This window comes from Dermacentor albipictus, chromosome 4 (assembly GCF_038994185.2).
Source record: "Dermacentor albipictus isolate Rhodes 1998 colony chromosome 4, USDA_Dalb.pri_finalv2, whole genome shotgun sequence".
NCBI classification, from domain to species: Eukaryota; Metazoa; Arthropoda; class Arachnida; order Ixodida; family Ixodidae; genus Dermacentor; species Dermacentor albipictus.
Window position 1 is genome coordinate 72,246,560 of NC_091824.1, and position 12,387 is coordinate 72,258,946.

At 48.1% G+C, this 12,387-nt stretch overlaps 1 protein-coding gene and 1 long non-coding RNA gene across 5 annotated transcripts in view; one reads left to right on the forward strand and one right to left on the reverse strand.

Annotated features, from left to right (window-relative positions):
- LOC135902070 (uncharacterized) overlaps positions 1-12,387 on the forward strand; it is a 750,038-nt gene that overhangs the window by 696,339 nt on the left and 41,312 nt on the right. The window lies entirely within an intron of this gene.
- Positions 1-12,387, reverse strand: part of LOC135902066 (uncharacterized) — an 87,554-nt gene that overhangs the window by 1,881 nt on the left and 73,286 nt on the right. For all 4 annotated transcript variants that reach the window (XM_065431970.2, XM_070537074.1, XM_065431969.2 and 1 more), the window contains one exon: positions 6,110-6,253. In XM_065431970.2, coding sequence (XP_065288042.1) covers positions 6,110-6,253 — 144 coding nt within the window. The remainder of the gene's footprint in view (positions 1-6,109; positions 6,254-12,387) is intronic.

The following is a 12,387-nucleotide window of genomic DNA, read 5'->3' on the forward strand; positions in this document are numbered from 1 at the left end:
AGTCCACACATGAAGCGCATATAGATATATATTGAAACAAGGCAGTCTGAATATATGTGATACGGGTTCGACTCCGCCTAGCACCCTACCAATTGAAATGATACTTTTATTTGAAGAGCGGCACATACATACTAGTGGCTCACACCCAATGAAACAAGTTTGCGTCAAAGAGGACTGTAGAGAAAGAGAGAGCATAAACATTATCGAATCAATAAGATTTGAGTCCGGCATCTTTTTGTGGGTCTGGACACACGCCCCGGATGTGGTTCCGAGACCTTGTCTCGAAGGGGCTTTCTCGGCTCGCTGGACGGCCCAGTGTTGTGCTGTCAGCTTTGAGCTGAGCAGTGCGGTCTTCCAGCGCGAGCGGAGGCTTGCGGTGGATGAGACGGAGGGGTGGGCACTGCCCAACTTGTTTGTTAAGTGCTGACATTCCCATAGCATGTGATTAAGTGTGGCAACCTCGCCACACGATGTGCATCTGTTTGTTTCGTGCATGTCTGGATACAAGGCGTGCATGAGTCTGCGATTTCTGCGAGAATCTGTTTGTAATTGTCTGAAGTGTACTGCTTTCATCCTGTCTAACCCAGCGTGAGGGAATGGATTTACGCGTCTTTGTAACTGGTAGTGTGTCGTGATGTCGTGGAACCTGGTCATACGGTCCTCCCCCGCCCAGACGTTTGCAGCAACCCGCGGGGGCTCTTCCTCCGATGATGCTCGGTGAGTGAGACCTCGAGCAACGCGGTGAGCCGCTTCGTTGTGGGTGCTCAACTCACTGTGTGCCAGGATTCATAGCAAATGCCTTCTGTTATCGAATTCGGCCTCTCCCTGGTGTATGGGATGTCGCTGGAGTATGTGATACACCTCTTACGAGATGCGCCCATTTGCAAAATTGCGAATTGCCGTTTGCGAATCGCAGGTCACGTTTGTCACTTTGGTTTGTGTGAGGGCCAGTGCTTTGGCCGCTTCCTCTGCCGCTTCGTCATGTGCCGCTTCGGCATGTGCCGTATTTACGGTGACGCTCGTGAGGCCTTTGCCTCGGTGGCTAGTAACTGCCCCTACGAAACTCTTCCTGTCTCGATACCGGACTGCGTCGTTGAAGAACGCCTCCTTGTTGTTGGAGTAACTTGGGTTTGGCCCTTGCTTTACGTCTGCTCGTGTGGTATTCGGGGTGGATGTTGCAAGGCAATGGGGGTAGGTATGCTCGCGTATGGTTCTTGGAATTTCTACTTTGATGCCGTGCTGCGTATAGTTTGTGATGTCGAGCTTTGCAAGCACATGTCTGTCCTGGCACGTCTTGGATAGGCGCTAGAGTTGGGACACTCGTTGCGCCTCCACGAGTTCCTCGAGCGTATTGTGTAAGCCTAGATCTAAGAGCTTGGTGGTGCTGACTCCGGGCGCATGTCCCAACGCACATTTTTACGCCTTGCGACTGACGAAGAAATGCGCATATCGAGTTACCCTTAGCTAGTGATCGAAGTGGGCGTAAAAGACATTCACTGAAGAGCGGTGCATACCCAGTGGCACATGTCCTGTGGTATGCATACCCCAGTGATCCAAGTCTTTGTAAATATGGTCATTTATAAGTAGCACATACCCAGTTGCACATATCCGAGGCCCAAATTGACATCAAGAGGTTCACTAAAGCGCGGCACATACGTATATTCACATGCCTTGTGATCCGAGTTGGTGTGAAAGAGGTTCATTGAAGAGCGGCACAAGCGCATCGGTACATTATCAGTTACTCGAGTTGGCCTAGGAGAGTTTCATTGAAGAGTGGCGCATGAGAAGTGCCACATACAGTGCTACCAGTCGGCATCAGAGAGGTTCATTGAAGAGCGATACGTACGCAGTGACACATACCCAGTGACCGAAGTTGGTGGGAAAATGGTTAGAGACAGTTTATCCCGAGACACCGCCCGAAAAGTGGGTGAAGCACACAAAGAATGCTAATCGCATTAACACACAGATCTCCTTCGCTATGAGAATGAGTGAAAGCGAGGCTTTAAAGGGAAGCTGAAGAGTTTGTGGAATTCAATAAGACGCTCATATATGGATGCGCTAACTTTATAAACCATGTAGGTGAAATTTTGGGGGGGATTTTTCACTTAGGAGCGACGCAATCGTCGGTTAAAATTGCGCTGTAGATCTGCCCTCCGTCGAGCGCCGCGCGCTGCTGCGGTCGCTGGCGATGCGAGTGGAGACTGGAAACCGCGGCGTAGTGACGTTACACTGGTGTTCTGTTCCTTCGCAGTCTCCTCGACTGTGCCTCACCGGGCTTAATTCTGCGTGCGTGCCGTCCTAATCTGCTTCGCTCGACCCTACATTCCTTTGTTTGTGTGTATATATGAGGGGTAGTTGACGTGCGCAACATCAATTGAACTTGTAAGCCGATCATGCCGGCGATCTGTGCAGCCTACGCTTGCACGAACACCAGTGGTGGCGACGATGTTCCGATGTTCCATTAGTTCCTGCCAGACAAGAAGCTTTCAGCTAAGTGGGAGGCTGCTGTGAAGCGAAACAACTTCAATTGCTCAAGAACAACAGCATTGTGCTCTAACCACTTCCGTGACGATTACTACCGGTGTTTTTCAATAATGCGTGCTTTGGGTTCTCTTCTGTGTTAGCACGCTGAACGGAAGGTGCATGTTTATCTCCCACCTTTGACGCAGGTTTCATCGCCAAGCGCCGCGAATTTTTTATTCGCCCGTGTGTTGTGAAACAGCCTATATGCAGCTACCATAACGCAGTGCAAGCCTAAAGTTTGCATGAATTGGAAAGCCTCCTCACGCCTGGACGCTGCGCTCTCCCTTCTCTCGCACACATAGAGAAACCGACCATCTCACGTAGCCGACGGAATTCACCGGCTACGAGCAGCGTGTGGATGGCGCGCTCATGAAGGTTCTGTACTACACGTGCTACAACAGCCGCTAAATTTTCCCGCGTTCAAACCGTCTGTGTAGATTGCCGACAGCTTTGTTGCTGCGCACAAATGCCGAAGATTGCATCACCGCTTACGTTCTACGACGAGGCATGCAGGAACGTAACACTAGAGTTGTTTGCCCGGAAACCTACTCACTGGAACGCTGAATGCAGCTTAGCAAAAAACATACTTGCCAAAGAACATTTCCAATACACGGAGAAGCTAACCCTTCGCCTTCGTTCGCGTCGAAAGCAGTGCTTGCACCACCATTTTTTGCTTCTTGGAGAGGCCGGCCCTTCGCAAACGGCTCGTACATGTAGTATGTACAAGTATGTACGTACGTGTAGTATGTACAAGTATGAACCCCTTACAAGTGATCTTGCACGCGACAGCGCTACAAGCGAGGCGATGGTCGTCGCGTTCACTCGTCGCCTGCAAGCCCAACTCCACGCGAGCGACGGCTTTGAGCGATGACTTCCCGGTATGAGGGCAGTAATATACGCGCCGAAACTAGCGTGACGCATGCTTTATCAATTTAAGTTGATGTATTTTACTGAAAAAGGAGCATGAAATATTTCTGTAGGTCTTGCACTAGGTTCTTATTCTTGAATGTGTAAAATTCAATAGTTTGCTAGTTCCGTGCGACAAAAAGTAGTATTTGAGTAATACCTGTGTCACACGGGCACATTTGGAAGTGCTTCCAGTCGACAGCCTTTGACACGGCACAACTCTATCGACTCAAAGGAGTTGTCTTGCCGCTACACGGCACATTTGAAAGGACTTTGAGTGGTTCAGGCGTTTCTCGCAAAATTGTGTGGCGCTGCGGATCTTTATTTTCGTTTTCATGTCACGAAAAGTTAAGCAACATTAAAGCCATTTAAAATCACTATATTTTTTGTTTGTTTATACATTTAAAAAGTTATTTATACATTGCCATACATATATGCTTAGTTTTTAAGTTGTTGAGAAGCGAAACAGCGGCAACGTTTGCGCCGCTCGATGTGGCTGCCGTCTTCGTGTGTTCGCACATGTCAAGTGGCAAAACTACTTTAGTGAATAATGAATAACACTCATATATAGTATTTTCAGAGTATTTGGTTTGATTTGTTCTTTCTAAACGTGAGTAAGAGCACACTGTGAACGAGAGGGCACGTTCGCGCTGTTTCCGCTTCCGTTGCTCAAAGGCCATCGAGATTTGGATTGAGTTGTAGGGTGCTCCGTGGACTCGATAGACTACTGACTCGGCGAACTTCGAAACCGCCCGTGTAGCAGTTCGAACTTGACCTTTGAGGCAACTGACTCTCGGTTGGAAGGCCTTCCAAACACCCGTGTGACACGGGTATTATGTACATACGGTTCCGGCTTCGCATTATTGGCTACTCTCCCATAGTATTTCCGGGCGACGAGCGATGAGTTCCAGATTTCTAGAAACGAGCGATCGAGCGACAACACCGAGCGATCTATTCAAGCGGTGGCCTGTTTTGTCGCTCCAAGCCATCGCCCGTCACCGTCGTGTGCAAAATCGCTCTCGTGGAATTTGTACTTAACGCCGAACTCCTCAGAGCAACGCAAGATCACGAAATTTTCCATGACCATCTCAGCAAAGCAGCACCAAACTACCTTGCACCGTGCTTCGTGTGTAGCGGCAGCACTCGGTCCGGACGAACACCATTGTTGACGCCACGAGGCGCCCGACCAATCACAGGCGGAAACAAGGTGCGTGAGCTGGGCGTGTCTGATGCTGCACTTTTCGTCGAAATAAAATATGTTTGCGCTTTCTTTCGCTCAATTTCCATGCGATATTCGAATTCAGAGGGCTCAAAACCACGACGTTCTGCTCTTCACTCATTTTGTCTGGAAGAGCTTTCAGCTTCCCTTTAATTGGTATCGGGGAGGACCATTTGCAAGTACAAAGCAGACGATTAATTTCGTCGTATTTTCACAAGGAAACGCCTAGCTCAACATAAAGTTGTGGTGCTGGAACATGTGCATCTCACGATTGATGACGATAGTATGACAACGACGGCACAATGACAGCGGAATGACTGCGAGAAAATGACGACGAATGAGCTACCATGACCCCATGACGACCACGCGATGACACCGATTGAATGATAAAGACGGAATGAAGAAAAGGAAATGCAGGCGATGTCATGACCACAGCTGGATGAAGACTTCGGAATAACGACAAAGGATAGGACAGTGACGGCAAAATGACGAAGCGTCGCAACAACAGTATGTAGACGGCTGCTTGACGGAAATCGTATGACGAAGCTGAACAGACAATGTAACCAAGACAATGGCATCACTGTGATGATATAACCACGCATTGACGACGACCATTGCATGATAACACAATAATGTCTATGGCATAGCGACAATCGCATGATTGGCGGGCGGCCTACTAATCAGTCACAGACGGACGGTTAGCCACTAATAAATGATGGGCGGTGAGGGACTAGTAGCGGCACACTGAGACAGCATTCAGCGACGTTCGAAATAAAATGTAGCTTTTGCCGAATAAAACCGCCACCTGGCCGCTGCGTGCCACTCTGGTGTTTCGGGGAGAAAAAAACGTGTCACAAAGGCGAGCCAAAAAGGAAAACTGTGGGCGTGCAACTCACGTAAAACCACCTTTCTTCAACAGCTTGAGGAAGCACTTGCGCACTTCGTGTGGGAGATTCGTGCGCGTACGCTGCCTTTAACAGTGATGTCAATTCACAGTAAAGCTGCAGCGCCCTTGGGAAAACAAACACGTTTTGCCCATTTTTTTCTTCCCCCCCCCCATTTTTTTCTTATTAGAGTACTTGGTCGACCTATATTACCACTTCAGCTGTATTGCAGTATATGTGGTATTTGTAGATTTGCATATTTCAAATTACGCACATTCATGTGGTCTATAAGCTGTCAGTGAGCTGGTAGTCAAGCTGCTGTAAAGGAAGTATTTTTTTCCCTCTGTCTTCCCCCGCTAAGTACAGCCTTAGGTACAAATGTGGTTAATAAGCTTCTTCTTGTCCTAAATAATGGCCTCGCTTACGTGTAACAGTGCTACCCATTTGAAGGCATGATATCATCATTACCGGAGAGCAAATCGGCACACATATATTGCCATTCTTTCCATGCCGCCATATTGCATGGGCCTGACGGGATAGCCTGACATTGCATGACGCAGTGAATCAAAACACCTACCTTGTGCCTTATTGTGCGAGGCGTTTCGAAGGATATCACTGTATCGCTTGTATCGTTGCCCTCGGCGAAAGCGCAGCCAGACCCACCGATGTAGTATATCGAGGCACCGGTGGTCACCCGTCCGAACAGCTGGCTTTCGCAATGCTGCAAACCCAGCGCGAGAAACACTGTGACTCGCAATGGTCTTTACAAAAACAGGTTCACATCAATATGTTCCTGTTGCGAAAATACAACAAATCGCTTTGCTCGCGAAATTGTGTGAGATTGACCTTTATCTTCGAAGCAGCCGTGTAAACACCCTGCCGTAGTTCGGTCTGTTTGGTGTCAAATACGCTATGGGGTCCGAAGACTGTGCAGACAAAAGATCGTTGAAGCGCTTGTGGAATGACTGTGAAAGCGCCCACCCAAGGGTACCCTAGAAGCCATCAGGATTAGAAAAGCTGCAAAAGAACTACTTCTTTAGGATATGTCATATACTGTAAAAAAAAAATAAGAAACCGCCCTCAGTAAAGCAACATGTTTTCTTAAATAAATTGAGCGTTTCATTGCACGTTGATTTCCACTATAATATAAATCGGTACCACTCAGCAAAGTTTCCGTTATCTCGAAATTAAAAAATATTGTTATGAGCCCAAAGAAAATGTTTTTTTAGGCCTTTCCATCAGCTACAAATGCAAAAAAAAAATGGCCAATGCACAGTCGTGGTCCTGGTCGTCTTTCACCTCAGATCTCCGGCTCTCTTTTTCGAACCTGGACGCAACCTAACTGACGTTGCAAATAAGGCCACCTGGAAGTCAACTGGCTTGTCGTGGCGTATGTGCTTTCAACCTGGTCATGCGCGTAACTCTAGTCCTAACAGAGCATCTATCAGTGCATGTTAGCCGCGCGAGAGTGTACTTCGCTGATCTTGTCAAGGACAGCTTACGTTAACCATAGTTTTCCAGCAGCTTTTGAGGCAAACCTTGTTCTTTTTTTTCTTTTGTGATATTCCAAAGGCAAGTTAGATCACCCCAACTGTACGTAACAAGTCAGTGCTGTGCGTCGTAACGTGGTTTAGTGTTTTCTTAGAACGCCATACTACACAGACGTGAAAGTCGCCGAGCATCTTCAGTGAGGCATTGAGTATCGGCGACCGTTGAATTGTCATGGTGGTAAAAAGGGAGGACAGTATCAAACGTATACTGGGTCGGGCGAGCATGTCGAAGAAAGAAGGGTCTGTAGCCAGCGGTCTTATGTTTGCTGGTAGTGAATGCTTATGTAATAAGTGGTAGTACCTCATCCCAGAACTTGTGAGTGTATGCTTATGTAATAAGTGCTAGTACCTCATCCCAGAACTTGTGATCGCACGCAACATACTTGGAATGCATATTGATGATCGTTCGATTAATGCACTCAGTGAGATGGTTCATCGGTACATAGATGATACAGCGTCGTGTGCTTCAAGTGCGGGTCACACAAACGTTGAAGCGCTTCCACAATATCTGGTGTGAATTGACGTCAGCGGTCACTTATAATAACCCAAGGTGGCTCGTGTCTCAGAACAATAAGGTTAAGTAGCAAAAACGACATTTTCGTTGCAGTGGTTGAGTGTATGGGTGCCACCTCGCAGTGACGCATGAAGTAGTCGGCGCAGATAAGTATCCAGCGGCGTTGCCATTGGGTGACTGAGGAAAAGGACCTGAGAGATCTATTGCACTTTGCAGAAATGGCAAGCATGGGTGATGACACAGCTTGAAGGAGACAAGATGGGGCAGTGACTGAACTTTCCAGACATTGCCACTGCACGCACGTGGCCACCCGCAGCTCAACCGAGTGTCGGATCCGCGGCCTGTCAAACCGTGCTTGCATGTCATAAGGAGTGCGCACAATGCCTAAGTGACAGGAGTGAGGGCCGTCATGCAAATCCCGAAGGATTGTTGGCGGGAGATGCTCCAGAACCGTTAGAAGTGAGCGTACACTCGTGCTTGAGTGCTTTTTCTAGAGAAGCCCGTTACGTGCACATGAGTGACTTGTGATAGAATGAGTCATAGTAAAGACTGCCTTGAAATGAGTGTCTATCTTTAGTTCCTATTGACTTAGCGTCTCATACAAGAGCCCAGATGAAGCATGGCTATTGAAGGACCCTTCCGCCATGCGGCAGTTTACGGCCGCCCCGCACTGTCGCAAAAACCAATGCTCAAAGTTACATCGGGAAATAACTACGAATTCCGTCGGGAAAGCTCCACCCCCCAAGTACACTTCGGCAGTGCACACACACACACAGGACGCAACGACTCGCCGCTGACTCCACAAAACGTTGCCGCATGACCCCACCGAAATACAAACTTGCGCCCAAGGAGCCTTTTAAAAGCGAGAATCTATACACGCGCAGTTGTTCCAGTACCCAAAATGAAGCAATTGTAGAAACACTACCAAAAAGTACATGAACGTCGACCCGCTGCGGTTGCTCAGTGGCTATGGTGTTAGGCTGCTGAGCACGAGGTCGCGGGATCGAATCCCGGTCACGGCGGGAACATTTCGATGGGGGCAAAATGCGAAAACACCCGTGTACTTAGATTTAGGTGCACGGTAAAGATCCCCAGTTGGTCGGAATTTCCGGAGTTCTCCACTACGGCGTGCCTCATAATCAGAAAGTGGTTTTGGCACGTAAAACCCCAGATTTTAATTTTTTTTAACATGTATGTCGTTGAAAATAATAACTTCAGGGGGCATTTCTGTTGCTAGTATGTGTCGAACGACTTTTGCCCTATCGGCCGCGCTAGTTCGTGTTCCGCTTGCAAAGGCGTGGCGCAGCTGCGCGGTGGCGATGGAGAACGAGGCAAACGTGGTGAGCCATTAGGTGGTTGGGGCGTTAAACGCCTGTTAGATGAAGGTGTGTGGCTCTGACAGCGTTGCTGGGAGTAGCGCCACTTGACGGAAAAGTGGTGCACGGAAGTTGAGTTGTCTTCATAAAGAAATGCGGGCCTATTGACAACCTTAGTAGACCACTTCACGGTATTAGGCGCCGACTGCTTAAACTCGCTCTGTGGCCTGTGACAGCGCATACCGCAACAGGCCGGATATGTCGATGCTCCTCAATATAGTAAGGTATGTTGGTGTCAATCGCATAGCCACCAGGTGGGTCACAATCACCATGGTTAGACATTGACCGCAGGGAGGAGTGCGTGCGACAAAAGCGTTGGTCGTAGTGAGAATCCTGATAGCTACTGGTCTCTCTTGAGTGTGAAGTAGAACTATGTTCAACAGCCACTGCGTGAACCATCAAACGGCTGTGTTGGTCATCTCGTGTGGTGAGTACCCACTAGTGATGCGTGTTTCAGTGACGGGACATCTGGGCGGAGCAACTGCTATCGAACACTCTGCCGTATGGTTGACTGAATAACAATGCGCGAACTCCTATCCACTCTCACCACTGTTGTGACGGTATTCAAGCTGCCAAACGTTCAGCGAATCAGAGGTTCTGCAGTTACGAATGATGTCAGACATGGAATTCAAGCTTTCTTTGCAAACCAAAAAAAAATGTAACCGTCTTGAGCTATTCCTTTCAACGAATGTGCAACTTTAGCCTATTTTGATATACGAGAGTCGACTATTCTGCACAATTTCAGCACTTCCTCAATGTACGTAGAACAGGTCTCGCCTGGAACCTGGGCGTTTGGCGAAAGCGTCAGTACAGCGTATTTCTTCTTTTTGTTTGCACTGGAGTCTCCATCCCACGCTTTGAGCTCCTAGACGAAAAGCGCCCTCGAAGTGAGTGTGTCTTAGTGGTTCTCGTACGAGACGAGCGAAAGTAAGGGGGACAGCTGCGCCAGCTGTGCGGTAGAGCCCGAACAGTTGGATCGGTTCACCCTTACGGTTACTCGCCGGCCACTCGTCGACTTCTCCGCCTTTTCCTCCGAAAGTTTGTAGCACCCCATAGTACTGCAACGAAACACCCGACATTCATCTTGGATCATCGTCTGAGTCTTAAGGAACCGGGCCGGCCTCTTCAGGCAAGCGAAATAAGGGTGGGGGAAGCCCGGGAAATCGATGGCTTCGCTGAACTTGTAGCAGCGTAGGCTCCGTCGTTGCAAGCTGCAGCCTGTACGTACTCCAAACAGCTACGAGCTAGGGGTGAAGGCCTGCTAGGGCCTTGAAGTCGGCTACAAGCAGCCAAACATGACCGCAGCACAGTTGTACATTTCTGCCATTTCAAATCTCCGCGTCTATTTTTCGCTTTTGTGCGAGAGAGTGTTGGTTGGATCCAAAGTACAATTTTTCGTTGGCTTAATCAGTGAAACAGAATATCTTCTAAAGTGTTGGACGCGTATAGTGTTGCTCAGTCTGAACGGACCTAATGAAAGATGATGCCCTACGTTATACTTCTGCAATTGCATCAATTTTTGAAAACACAACCGACCTTTAACTACATTAAAAATAATAACACAAGTTCTGCCTGACAGTCAAGAACGTACCCAATGAAATGTATGCAGATTCAACACACATGTTGCACTCGATGTGGAGTGAAGCTTCAATGAAGCGATTATTAAAATACTGCTTCACTCCAGCAGCCATGCACACAATATCGTTTTCTTTCATGCTATGCAATGGACTATTTAGCGCAATGTGTACCTCCATGGACCACGAAGGCGGTAACTTTATTCTAGCGGTGTACTTAGTACTCCACTCACAACTGTGCCGAAACGCAAGCACCAAATTAGGAGGATGGAGTGCGTCGGAGGTCTACACAGCGATGTAACGCGGACGAGAGGATTGTATGATGCCTGTCGACGGAAAATTGGCGATGGAATGTGTATGAATATAAAAATGCAACACAAATGCAGCTACACTTACAGATTCTGTACCAATTGTGTCACAGTTGCATGTAAACATTCTGGTGGATCGGCCAAGAATAGGCGCAGACTCCGTGCCACATGCCGAATGGCAAAGTTCAGGGGGAAAAGTTGGAAATATCCGTTGAATGTAATACTTCCATCAATTGCGAAGCGAGGTACTTTTAAAGGTACCTTTGAGCCGACATTACTCGAATATGTTCTTGTTTGTCGCAGTAACTCTTTTTTTTACACGCAGGACAGGCACTTATTTGTCAGTCGCATCAATCGGTTGTATGAGTTGTTTGGTTATACAGGGCCACCGGAGGTAATTTTATTCCTCGCATATTGTTAGATATGGGGCTGTTTCCTGTGCCGACTTCGAGTTCCCCAGACCACATCGAATTGCACAGCTAATTGAGAAGCGCAGAAAACACGGAAAGCACATTCCAGAGGAGCGCCCGAGCAAACAAGCTGAAGGCCACAAGTTCACGTGCAAACAAGTTCGTACGCCGCCGGTGGAGCTATTCAATGCTTGAGTTTTCCAGAAAACGAAGATATAGCCCGGCATTGTTGCGAGGAAAGTGATTCCCGAAACAAGACGGCTGCGATGTACCGGGAAGGCCTGGCAGCGTCGCCCCCACCTGGCTTTTGTGACGGTGATCAAGCAAGGGGGACCAAGCGGCGACTCTCTCCGCCTGGTGTGGCACCGCGGCACGGGCGCCAACCATTGGCCGAAAATGGCGTCATCTGAGCGGACTCTCCCATTGGTCAAACATAACGTGACTTCCAGTGCTCGAAGGGTTTATAAGAAGCATTCCAGAGAGACCAGAAGATTCCCTGGTTCACCTCTCTCGAACTTCTTGCCGCGGGCCGCAGCGTCCGAGTTGCTGCCAGCCCGTAATGACTGTACGACTGTTACTTGACTCTCACCTCTCTGTACATAATGTAAAATAAATACTCCGAAGTTTGGTTTTCATCCCGAAGTCCGTCCTCAACCCCTACAATATTTAACTTTCCTATATTTATCCATAAACCTTTTTGCTGACATACTCACTGAACCAGCTTGCCAGCTGTAACGCAAGGTCAAGGAGAATAACCACAGAAAGCTTCGCTTTAATAGTGAAACATGTCATAACTTAGCGAGAAAAGAATTGAAAAGTGCAAAAAATTTGCCGAACACGTAAAACGACTTTCTGAAGATTTGGTAAACAAGAAGCTCTACAGTCTTCAGAATACTAAAAATGAAATACTGGGGTTTCATTTGCCGAAACCAAGATCTGATTATGAGGCACACCCTGGTGAGTGACTCGGTAATAACCTGGATCACCTGCTGTTCTTTAACATCCGCCAAATGCACGATGCACCGCCGTGTTTGCATTTCGGCACCATCGAAATTCGGCCGTAATGACTGGGATTTGATCCCGCGATGTCGTAATTAGCAATGCAGTGCCATAGCAACTAGGC